This window comes from Xenopus laevis, chromosome 7L (genome assembly GCF_017654675.1).
Source record: "Xenopus laevis strain J_2021 chromosome 7L, Xenopus_laevis_v10.1, whole genome shotgun sequence".
Taxonomy (NCBI): domain Eukaryota; kingdom Metazoa; phylum Chordata; class Amphibia; order Anura; family Pipidae; genus Xenopus; species Xenopus laevis.
The window spans coordinates 119612735-119625407 of record NC_054383.1 but is presented as its reverse complement, the minus strand read 5'-3'; the positions used below and the strand labels follow the sequence as shown (position 1 = coordinate 119625407).

At 39.4% G+C, this 12673-nt stretch overlaps 1 protein-coding gene across 9 annotated transcripts in view; it reads left to right on the top strand.

The window, feature by feature from the left end:
• The window catches only part of ptprh.L (protein tyrosine phosphatase, receptor type H L homeolog), a 118894-nt gene extending 112553 nt beyond the window's left edge, over window positions 1-6341 (top strand). For all 9 annotated transcript variants that reach the window (XM_041569629.1, XM_018226381.2, XM_018226382.2 and 6 more), the window contains 7 exons: window positions 473-563; window positions 2288-2364; window positions 2803-2937; window positions 3035-3157; window positions 4018-4178; window positions 5458-5593; window positions 6043-6341. In XM_041569629.1, coding sequence (XP_041425563.1) covers window positions 473-563; window positions 2288-2364; window positions 2803-2937; window positions 3035-3157; window positions 4018-4178; window positions 5458-5593; window positions 6043-6186 — 867 coding nt within the window. In that variant the 3' untranslated portion in view covers window positions 6187-6341. The remainder of the gene's footprint in view (window positions 1-472; window positions 564-2287; window positions 2365-2802; window positions 2938-3034; window positions 3158-4017; window positions 4179-5457; window positions 5594-6042) is intronic.
• The last annotated feature ends 6332 nt before the right edge of the window (window positions 6342-12673 follow it).

Genomic DNA, 12673 nt, shown 5'->3' with positions numbered 1-12673 from the left:
CGTGTGGATCTGTTCAAGGGAGGCTCCCGAGAGACAGGACCCTGTGAGCACCCCTCCGCCCCAGTATTATGAACTGGGATAGTGTGATGAAGACATCATCTTGGATATCCTTAATAGGCCCAGAACTTTTGATGGAGGAGAGGTGCAGTTAGTAGTGAGATATTAACTGTGCTCAAGTAATAACATTGTATATGAATATATGAACAATACTATCAAGATGTATTGTCAACTCATTTATACATGTGCCAACATTGTGAGTCTGTTAAATGAGAGTTCCTCTTTGAGAATCACTGATACCCAACAAATTTTGTGAGGGATACATTTCAGAGTAATGTAATGCAAGGGTTCAGCCTGAGCGTGTGATGTCTGGGGTGTAACTCATGATGATCTCTAAGAAGCCAAATGGATGAAAGAAAAGTATTTTGCATAGTATTTATTACTAACATTTCATTTTCATATCTTCAACCAACAGCAACTCAGCACTGTAGGTACCGACCAGTCTAAACGAGCAGCAGAACTCACAGAAAACAGATCCAAGAATAGATTCACCAACGTCTTGCCTTGTGAGTAGAATTCAAAAAAAACTTTCATTAGAAACACATAATTCACCAGTTACCCTTTAGAATATGTACCACCTGCAACAAGTTACATGAACAAATCCTCACTACCTTCACCCCAATGGTGAATTGTTTATTGTAGGGTTCCTGGCAGCTAATCCATTACCACCTGCCCAGGCCCCTCACCTAACCCATTAGATTTCTTTGCTGACTCGAGAAGCAACCATAAAAGAGGCTAGCGGTTTATTTTTTTAAAATCTCAATTACCCTTTGGGTAATTATTCCAAGAGTATGTAAGAATTTGGCAGAATTTTTATTGTACGTGTATATACCAAAATAAATAAAAAACAGCAGAAACCAATATGCAAATAAAGTTAGCAATTTTATATACTTGGGGGTAGAGTCCTGCACAGGTCCATGTTTTGGAACCCGTACCCGACCTGCGGATTGCAACTTTCTGCGGATTGCGGAACCTGCAATCCGCAACCCGCATTCTTACCCTCTTGGACCCCTGACCCGCAAGTACCTTATCTGCAACCTGGACACACGACCCGCTGACCATCAAGAATCAGGAAGTGCTGTCATTGTAAACCATATGTGACATCATCAGAAGTAGGCGTGATCAGAAAAAAAGGAAGTAAAAATTGAGAAGACCTGCAGGCCGATCAGAGACCCGCAAACCTGCAGGACCGCCGACCCGCGTCTATACCTGCACCCAGAATGTCTACAGGTTTTCGAGGGTACCCACGGGTACCCAACCCGCTGCAGGACTCTACTTGGGGGTGCCTAAAATTTTGGCAACCTCCAGTGTATTTCTCTTTCCTTGCCCTTTAAGATGACCATACATTAATCAGCTTTTGGAATATATAAACACAGATAAGTTTTTTGTACTATTAAGTCACACACACAGATGGGGAGTGTGAACTAACCTTTGCCTGGTAACCAAATTGCATGTTCTTTGAGAGTGAATCAGGGTTGGTCAATAACCCCACACAAGTAATAAGATGGGTCATACCTTCGAGTGGTTTTACCACTCGAAGGTATGACCCATCTTATTACTTGTGTTAGGGATGTTGACTTAGAGACATACCCTTTACTTGAGCACTGAAAATAGGTACATTTTTTGACATTTTGTATATTTTATGGAAGATAAAATAGTTAAAAAAAAGAGTGGATTTTTAATGACTTTAATGGGTACAGGTTTCTACAGAGAATTACATGTATAGTGTATTATAAAGTGGGATTAATGGGTACTGGCATCTATAGAGCATCATACAATGGAATTAACAGATACTGCCATTTATTACACATCATATAGTAAGATGTATGGATACCTATCCCCTTCCTGGTCTCCCTTCCCTGTATGGTGGCCAAACACATTAAACACAGTGACCAAAAGTTTTCACACTTTACACTGTCCAATAACCAATGGTCAATTGCATATGTCAGGCAAACTAGCAACTCCACTGCTGTTGGATTTTTAAGTTGAAGTCCTGCTCTGTCCAATCACAATGTATTTGGACACCACTCATAGCAAAGCCAGAGTCTTAAAGCCAGACTGCAAGCTACAAATTTTCCTTTTGCAGGAAAGACATTTAATAGGGACAATCCTGGGAAACCTGTGATGGATGGAAGTCATAGATTTAGGAAAGGGATAAGCACCTAAATGCTGGAGTACAGACTATCATTTTTTTATATTCATTGCTTTTCTTTTGCTGTTCCCATTTTAGATGACAACTCCAGAGTCAAACTCAACCAAATTGATGGGAATAACACTTCGGATTATATCAATGCTAACTACATGCCTGTAAGTGTTATTGTACCACTGTTTTATCACTTGCTATTCAGTGGCATCACTGGTTTACTCCACAGTTCGTAAGTGCTTTTGTTGGGTATGTTTTCATTACCCAAACCTACAATTGGTGTCATCCAAGGTGCCCAATGTCATCTTAATTAGGGATTTAATTGTTCTGGGTACAGTATCCCGAAACAAAGTGCCCATCATTGGCATTGCACTTTTTGCAAGTCAAAACTGGACTTTTCAGCTCCTTTAACTGGAGTGAACAGGAACCCAACTCAACTGATCTTAAAAAAAAAAGAGCATTATTTATGAATACAACTTGAGCAAGGGAACCATTTACTTACCTCTATATCCATTACTACCAGTGATGTCAGACCAGTATACACCCTTGCAGATACTGAACAAGTTTAATAAAGGTCCTTGAAATCATCTTGTTTCATTTAGGGCTACAATTCTTCAAAAGAATTCATAGCTTCCCAAGGTCCACTGCCCAACACAAGCGCAGACTTCTGGAGGATGGTTTGGGAAAATCAAGTCAGTACAATTGTAATGTTGACCAACTGCACGGAGAATGGCAGGGTAGGTTGCTCTCTATCTCTTCTTATCAATCACACCTACCTGTCTATGGACCTGTTGGGTTTTAGGAACATTCTTTCATATTCTTCTTCTCTTAAAGGTGAAATGCGACCATTATTGGCCTTTGGATTATACCCCATGCACTTACGGAGACATCACCGTGACTGTAACCTCAGAAACCATCCTTCCTGATTGGACAATACGGGATTTTTCCATTAAACATGTAAGTCATCACAAGTTTATTGCAGATCTGAATTGCAATGAAGGTCTCCTGTAAAACATTCCAGTTTTGGCCGTTAGAAGCATCAGTTGTTAGAGAATTCATTGCTTGTCTTTTAGTTGCTTGGGGTATATAACTTGAGAGTGGGCATTATTTTTACTCATCTAAGCTTAAGTTGATATAATCATGTAGTTATATGCTTACCTCAATGCTGATATAAATCTTTGTGCCTCCAGGGTTCTTAGCAGCATCCTATCTCCTTAAAAACCTTTCATCAATAAAAATTTGTGTTTTATATTAGTAATACATTTTTCAACGTGAAACATTGCCATTGGTTCTTCTAATGCATGTCCAATGAATTCTGATATCTAAGTGGTTGTTGAGTAACAGTAATTAATCTGCTCCAGTTAACCGATAACAACCAATTGTATATTTGTTTCATTATTGTATTACACTAGACCAGGGATCCCCAACCTTTTCAAAGCATGAGCAACATTCAGAAGTAAAAGGAGTTGGGGAGCAACACAAGCATGAAAAATGTTCTTGGGGTGCCAAATAAGGGCTGTGATTGGCCATTTGGTAGCCCCTATGTGGACTGGCAACCTACATTGAGACTCTGTTTGGCAGTGCACCTGGTTTTTATACAACCAAAACTCGCCTTCAAGCCTGGAATTGAAAAATAAGCACCTGCTTTGAGGCCACTGGGAGCAACATCCAAGGGGTTGGTGAACAACATGTTGCTCACGAGCTACTGGTTGGGGCTCACTGCACTAGACTGATAAATCCGACTGTTGATTTCTTTAATCGTTTTGTATAACCTCAAAATATCAAAAAACCATAACCAAGATATTTTGCATGTCTAGGCCAAGCAACAGGGCAATAAGTATGCTCGTCATTTTCACTTTACGGTCTGGCCCGACCACGGTGTTCCAGAAAACACGACAGCCATCGTCCAGTTTCGGAGCCTTGTTCGAGACTACATGGACCAGAAAAGGAGTAGTGGACCCACGATTGTTCACTGCAGGTGGGTGATACTGAAGGAGAAATGATTTTGTGCAGTGAAATTTATGATTCATATCTTTGTAGTTTGTTTATCTGTATACTTGCATGTTGTTCGACAAAGGTTTGGTGCTTCTTTTTGCTTAGGGGCCATGGCTAAATTGAGATCTTTCTCAATAAAAAGGAACCTGTGACATGATCTAGATAAATACCATATCAGGACATTATATTTAACACTGCAAAACAAAAGATGACTCTCCTTATAACAGGATAAAAATCTTTCCCTGATCTGCAGTTGGATAGGCTTTGGGTGCCAGAAAGCAAGAGGATAAAGCAATCAAATGTGGAGAATGGTGACCTCCACCCCAACTCCAGCAGGTTTTAGGAACACTTGAATAGAGGGTTTCTGTAGAATCTTTTGAGATCTGTTTAGTTTATTTCTTGGGGTATAACTGATATTTGTGTTTTGTGGGTCAGAAGCAAGCTTTTTGCCCAATTATCCCCCTATATATCTCACTATGGGCCAGATTCAATTCAGTGAGAAAAAGGTTTTATCCTGTGAAAAATCACGGGAGAGATTCAATATGAAATGCAATTCAATTCAGGAAAACATCTCACAGTTTATCAAGTGAAATTCTATTGAAGTCTATGGGGAGAAACTGGAACTGAATTAGGAAAAAGATTTTTTTTTCTCCTCAAAATGAATCCCATCTATGGGTTTTCACGTGATAAACCTGGAGATAACCTTTTCTCAATGAATTGAATCTGGCCCTATCAGACATAAACAGGTTGATGCAAAATGTTCTAGATGTATTGGGCAGTTCCAGTAGAAGGATTTTAAGGTCCACATTGATAGTGCCCTTGGGTGAATCCATTATCTGCAGGATTCCCAACTCATTTGCTAGTCTTCAGTAAGGAAGCTTCATCTCTTAGGACATCTTCCAACTGCCAACACTTGGATACTCTTCTGCATGAGAAGCATTCCACCAACTGCTTCTGCATTTACAAGAGTATACCACCTGCTCTAGCTTGGAATAAATTAATCATGTGGCCTGGCATCACCTCTTTGGCCCTAGGAATTTCTTCTCTGAAAGGTTTTGGAGACAGACCAGTAGTGGGATGCTCACAACCCTCTTAGATATCTACAAGTGTTAGGGTTGACCCTTATTATAAGTATTTTAACATTTGTTGGTTTGTGTATAAATTAATAATCATGTATTCTATTTATTCCTAATTCACATGTTGTAGGGTTTCTTCCCTGGTTTTAGTTTCAGTCTAATTATTGTCTAAACCTCCTGTTGCAGTGCTGGTGTTGGGAGGACTGGGACACTGATTGCCCTGGATTACCTGATCCAGAAGATGGAGAAGGAACAGCGTATTGGAATATATGGCTTTGTTCAGAAGATGAGACTGAACCGTCCCTTAATGGTGCAGACAGAGGTAGGTGGATAATGTATTCAGTACAGGTATGGGATCCATTATCCGGAATCCCATTATCCAGAAAGCTCCGAATTACGGAAAGACCATCTCCCATAGACCCCATTATAATCAGATAATTCACATTTTTAAAAATTATTTCCTTTTTCTCTGTAATAATAAAACAGTAACTTGTACTTGATCCCAACTAAGATATAATGAATCCTTATTGGAAGCAAAACCAACCTATTGGGTGTATTTAATGTTAACATTATTTTTAGTAGACTTAAGACATGAAGATCCAAATTACAGAAAGACCTCTTATCCGGAAAGCCCCAGGTCTCGAGCATTCTGGATAACAGATCCTATACCTGTATATGCGACTTCTGGGGGCTGTGCTAAATGGGCTACAGGGTTTTCCATGGAAATGGAGCTTGGAAGTTATATTTTCTAATGGTGTTTTTGTATTTCAGAGTCAGTATGTATTCCTGAATAAATGTATGCTGGATCTGCTTCAAACTCCTCCGGAAGAAAACATTTATGAGAATCAGATTGGTGGGGATCTCATCTATGAAAATGCCAGCGTCGTGCGGGATTACCAAAAAGACAATCTCTAACCGACCACAAGAATCAGTGGACCATTGGACATAAAAAAAAGACTTTACTAAATGCTAATCAAGTGCCTTTGGCCGGGCAGTTATTCCTGTGCCTTAATTGGGTTTTTATGCCTTATGAATAACCATCCTGTTAATAAGAAGATGCTGGCATCTGATACTTGGCTTTCCTCCTAGGAATCTTGGCAGTCACCAAACTCCTTCTGATGCACATCTTTTGGTGCTTCCAAACCACAATCAGGGAAGTGTAATGAAAGAAGCACACTGAGCAGTAATGCTCCTCCAGGGCATTCATTGTAAATAGGAAAAAAGCATAACATAACTCATTTTAACAATTACAGAAAAAAAGAAGATATAGGATGCAGAGTTAAATAGCGTTTTTAACGTTAAAGGCACATTTCAGTTGACAAGCATTCTACTTCATTTCATTCATTTACTAATGATGTTTCCCGATCCCATTCCGTGATGCCATGTGACACAGTCTTTGGATTTTCACTCTTGATGCCAGTTTTGCAGAATGGGGATTATTAACCCAGACAGGGTACCGATGCATTGCTGTGCAATACTACCTGCTGCTGCGTAGAACAAACAGTCTCTATTGTGCCTGATTTTTTAAAAAAGTTTTATCAATTAACCTCTGTGCAAATTATTCTCCAGATGCACATTCTATGCTGCCTTAATTGATTTGATGGCAATTAAAAATCTCCTTCAGAGACCATAAATGTTTAGAATAGGAGCAGGCAGGAGTATTCAGCTTTCCAGGGGATGTTGGGAACTGCAGTTTAGTAAAGGTGGCCATACACGGATAGATCCGCTCGTTTGGCGATGTCGCCAAACGAGCGGATCTCCCTCCGATATGCCCACCTTGAGGTGGGCAATATCGGGCTGATCCGATCGTGGGCCCTAGGGCCCAACGATCGGATCCTAGCGTTCGCCAAACGGGCGGTCGGATCGCGGGACCGCATCAACGAACAGATGCGGCCGCGATCCGACGGGATTTTTAATCCCATCCGATCGAGATCTGGCCGACTTTCGGACAGATCTCGATCGGGGAAGCCCGTCGGGGGCCCCCATACACGGGCCAATAAGCTGCCGACACGGTCTGTCGGCAGCTTTTATCGGCCCGTGTATGGCCACCTTAATGGCCGGGGGTCCTCAATGGGAAACCCCTTTATTAGAAGATAAAGTTCTTCAACTACTGGAAATCAAGAGCTTTAGGGAAGGGTGAAAGAGTGATACTGATATAATAAACCTCAAACAAACACACCTTAACTGCCAAAGTATTTTATGGAATATAATTATAAGGCTCCTGTCAGATTTATCCTCCAGGGATATAAGATTCTCGTCCACGATGAGTAAGTCCCTCTTGGATTTAAATAAATACTTACTCAAATCCTGATATCCACAGCTCTGTCTAGGTGCTGATAAATATCTTGTTTCATCCCCAGTATTGCAGGCTACATCAAAAAAGTTTCAGGATATAGAGATTTCATTATATTATATATATATATATAGCAACAATATTAAAGATGAAACCTATTTTAAATATAATTTGTTTTTTAAATGTTTGTCAATTAAGTTTTCATTCCACCAATCAAATCATTTCTTATATTACAAGCTGAAAAAATGTCTAGCCCAGCCCTTGTATGCCGCCATCTTTGATTTCTAGGCCAGCCCACTGCTGGGCACAGCTGTACATAAGGTATTACTTGGAAACTATTAGTAACTACCCCCATGGATCTTGTATTTTATAGGGATCATTTACAACTATTGTCTCAGGTCTCTGTGCATCTTTTTTGAGCACATAGACCTGAGGCTGCACTCATGAATACAGCTCTGTCTGTATTAGGCACTAGGCAGCACTGTATTCATTAGGGGTGGGCATAGGAAGACACGTAGGTGTCCCATCTCATATCTTGCATGTTATTCAGATGCACAGGTTAGGGAGTGGCGATGGCAGGCTGCAATGAAAAACATTAACAATCGTACACTTACCTTTAGAACCCAGAATCTGTTTATAATTACATATGTGGTTCACTTTTACTATTGGCTTTTATAGGAATATACTGCACTGGATGAAAGGGTATCATGGAGACCGACCCTAAATAGGACGAGGTCCCACTTTTGGGGTTCGAATTATTAAGAATCCCCAGACTAAAGTCACCTCTATTCATTTTTAAGTAGTAATTACCTGGCACAGTATAAAGGAAGTTATATTAGTGATGGATCTGTATTCAATAGATTATCTGTTATGTTATACCCCACACTGTTCCAGGTTGGCATGAGTCTGGGGGAACAGGTTCAGAATTTGAGGCATGTTCCTATGCAGCAGTCTTTTCCCCAAGTCCTCTTTGCTGTCCGTTAGAACTTATTATGTAGCATTCCGTTCTGTAAGCACTTATTACGTTTCAGTAGAGTGAATAATACAATATTTATTGCAAATTGTGAATAAGGTAGAAGAATCATAACACAGGTACTGTGAAATAGTATGGTACAATGAGCCTGTAGACCTCCATCTATTGTACTATATCATTCCCTACATCCCTAAAGCACAGGACTTGAGTTTACCCACAGATGGAGGGCAACTGGTTCTGGCCTTAAGTTTTAGCGTAGTCTCTTGTCTTATTAATGATGTTTAACAAATTGATTTTAATATGTGGCATTCTGTGGGGGATGGGGGGCATAGGGTTGCCACCTTCTGTCCAGGGGCGGGCCTCAACATAATGGGTGCGGGTCTGTGACGTGATGGGCCATGATAGTGGCGGAGCTATGACGTGGCAATTGGCTGATCACCACATCAGTCATAGGAAATCCTGACCAGTTTTCCTAATTTGGACAAATGGGCAGGTATAATTGACCCAGACGACCCTTCAAAAAACCGGGCTGTCCGGGTCAAAACTGGACAGATGCACTTGGGGTTTGTGGCTTTTAGTCACCAAGTCTGTTCAAGGTCTAGAATGTAATGGTGCCATGAGATGGATTAAGGCTCAACGGGGACGACTAGCTCCATGGGGTCATATAAACCCTGCAGGAAATATATAATAGAATATTGGTTCATAGTGTCAAAATTGTGCTAAATCTAGCTGTGCCTTCTTTGTTAAATTACTTGTAGTATTGCTTATCAGGGTGTTGTTACTGCCCTAGTATATTATTCAAATAAAGGGGGTATTAACCATTTCACCTCAGTGCTCTTTATACACAACAAACCGTAACGTTTTGAGTACAAGCTGTCGTGGGAGTTGTAAGAACAATCTGGACATCCCTGAGATGAATTGTACGAATAACTGGCCAATTGAGAGCCTAAACCCTAAACCACATATTGCTAAAAGTGCCTTTAAAGGAAAACTATACCCCTCAGACAATGTAGGTCTCTATAAAAAGATATTGAATAAAACAGCTCATATGTAAAATCCTGCTTCGTGTGAATAAACTATTTTCATAAAACAGGTATAGGATCCCTTATCCGGAAACCCGATATCCAGAAACCTTCGAATTACGGAACGGCTGTCTGCCATAGACTCCATTTTATCCAAATAGTCCAAATTTTAAAAAAATGATTTCCTTTTTCTGTGTAATAATAAAACAGTAGCTTGTACTTGATCCCAACTAAGATATAATTAATCCTTATCGGGAGCAAAACCAACCTATTGGGTTTATTTAATGTTTAAATTAATTTCTAGTAGACTTAAGGCATGAAGACCCAAATTACGGAAAGATCCTTTATCCAGAAAACTCCAGGTCCCGAGCATTCTGAATAATAGGACCCATACCTGTAATATACTTTTTTAGTAGTATGTGCCATTGGGTAATTATAAATAGAAAACTGCAATTTTAAAAAATAAGGGCCGCCCCCTGGGATTGTAGGATTCACGGTGCACACAAACAAACCATAAATGTTAGGTCACATGAGCCAATTAACAGACAGAGGTGTGCCTTTTGCTTCCTCACTTCTTCCTGTTACAGTTAGTGTTGTAGTATTTCTGGTCAGGTGATCTCTGAGGCAGCACAGATAGAGTCACGAAATGGTGGTTCAAGGCAAGAGATGTAAAAGGTCAATATTTACTTAAAGTGGACCTGTCACCTACACATAAAAAGCTGCAGAATGAAAGTCCTTTGCAAATTAAATATGAAACCCCAAAAATATTTTTCATTAAAACATCCATACCTGTTATAAAGGTGTTTAAATATTTAAACTGTCAATCAAATACTACCTGCCCCGCCTCTATGCCCGTGGCATAGAGGAGGGGCAGACAATTACTTTCACTTTCCATTCAGCACTTCCTACATGTCACTGCTCTCCTCACATTCCCCCTTCCCTCCTCAGCCTCTATAATTGTGTAGGGCACTGCACATGGACATTAGGTCCCCCATTCTGGTGCATACACAAGATTTTGGGGTGATACACAATTTCCCTTAATAAACGGGTCCACAAAATGGCTGCTGCCTGCTTGCTGTTATTGTATAATTCCAAGACAGAAGGAAACAAAATTTAAATAATAAATACAGTGTAAGTAAAGTTTATTTTGCTCAACTAACATGATAGAAAAGAATTTGAAATTATTTCTTAGGGTGACAGGTCCCCTTTAAATACATATTCCAGTTTGATAAGATTCTTTAATATGCCACTTAATTTGATATAAACTATCTGTTGCTCAAGTATTCATTTTGGGGGTATAGTTTTCCTTTCAACTGAAATATGCTGAATGTGCCTGTAATCATAAGGAAAGCTTCAAGAGGGGGTTCAGCTTTAAAATGAAACCCAAATAATAGAAACAGTGGCGTAACTTGATATAACTGGGCTCCACAGCAAATTAGAGCCTCATGGGGCCCTTATACCCCCTCGGACCCCTGCAGCCGCAGGGTCTGCTTTCTCTGTAGTTACGCCCCTGAATGCAAACATATCCTTCAGCTATGACTCCAGTTCCCATAGTGCCTTGCATGTTCTGTGATTAACAGGCCTGTGTAGGAGAATTACAGAAGAGTGCAAGGCATTGTGGGAAATGGAGTCTTGGCTGGAGGAGAGCTGACTCAGAATTAACAATTAGATACACAAATAACTATTAATTAATACATATTAGGAAGTTGCTTAGAACTATACTTTCTTTTACACCTTTAATGTTCTAGTAACCAAAGTGGAATAAATTTATGGGGCGGGGGTTTAAATTGTCATTTTGCCTTTCTACAAAGTGAAACATACAATGCTCTCTGGTTGATAAGGTTAAAGGGGACGTACTTTATATAAGTGAGAAATTTTACATTTTATTTTAAAAGTTCATTATATTAGCAGCTTTACACTGCCAGTATCATGTCATCAGTGCTAACCAGCCAGCCATTTAACAGAGGGTTCATAACTGATGCAAATAGTGCCTCTGATTCTCCATACAGTTTTTTTCACCCCTCCTTGGCAGTCAGATCTAAGCCAGTTGGTAATAAGCAAGAGGACTGTGCAGGGAGGTGTCTGGAAGGCTTTACTTCCCCTTTAATGGCAACCAGAAAGTCATGTGATTGCAATTTTATTTCTATTCTGATTTTCCGCTGCTTCTCTATCCATTCAGCCACTGTACAACACCCTTCATTCTGGACGTAAGGCGGAGTGGTAGGGTCTCTGACCCTAGCAACCACATAAGAGACAGTTGCAGACTTTATTACGGTTGTATTGTCAGTTTAAAAGGTGAATTTGTCTTTAATTTTTTCTTTAATTTTTTCTCTAACATTCAATTGTTTGTCTTCATCACCTTTAATCACAATATTTGTATTAGAGCAATAATAAATTATATGATGCATCAATACAATGGTACCTGTGAATAAACTCAATGAAGAATATTAAAGGCATGTTTGCTTTCTACTGAATTTAAAAAATATATATATTTTAAAGGGTAAGTAAAGCCCATCTACAAGTATGGTTTATCCTTCTCCTAGTTTCCTTTATAGAAGATACTGAAGGCAAAGCTTATTATATGCAAATGCTGATCCGTTGTACTGTACTCTCCTGGGATGAATGATTATCCCAAGGCCTCAGTAAAAGACTGCTTATTAGTAGTAGTGAAAAATATGCCAGCTATTCAAGTGCAAAACCTCTGTATGTTTCATATTAGGGAAACTAAGTGGAAGATAACCTGTACAGTACTTCTAATAATATATTTTGTTTTAATCCTAATTTATTGGAATGATAACTGTACATAATGTAATCTATTTCTAAGGTTTTTTTTTTTTAAATGTATAGGCTCTGCCTTGCTCACACTGATACTCTCTGACGAATTCATGTTATAAATGTAAAAGAGAAAAATATATATTTAATTTAATAAAATTCTCTGCTAAAACATAGTTGCCTTGCCTGTTTCCTGCATATGTGCATAGGTTTTTATCACTCACAATATACAGTACACATAGAATAGAAATGGCACAATATAAGGCTGATTAGTAATTAATACAGATAATTACTACATGGCAGCACAGAAACCAGTGCAATTAGCATCAGAATTTAATAATC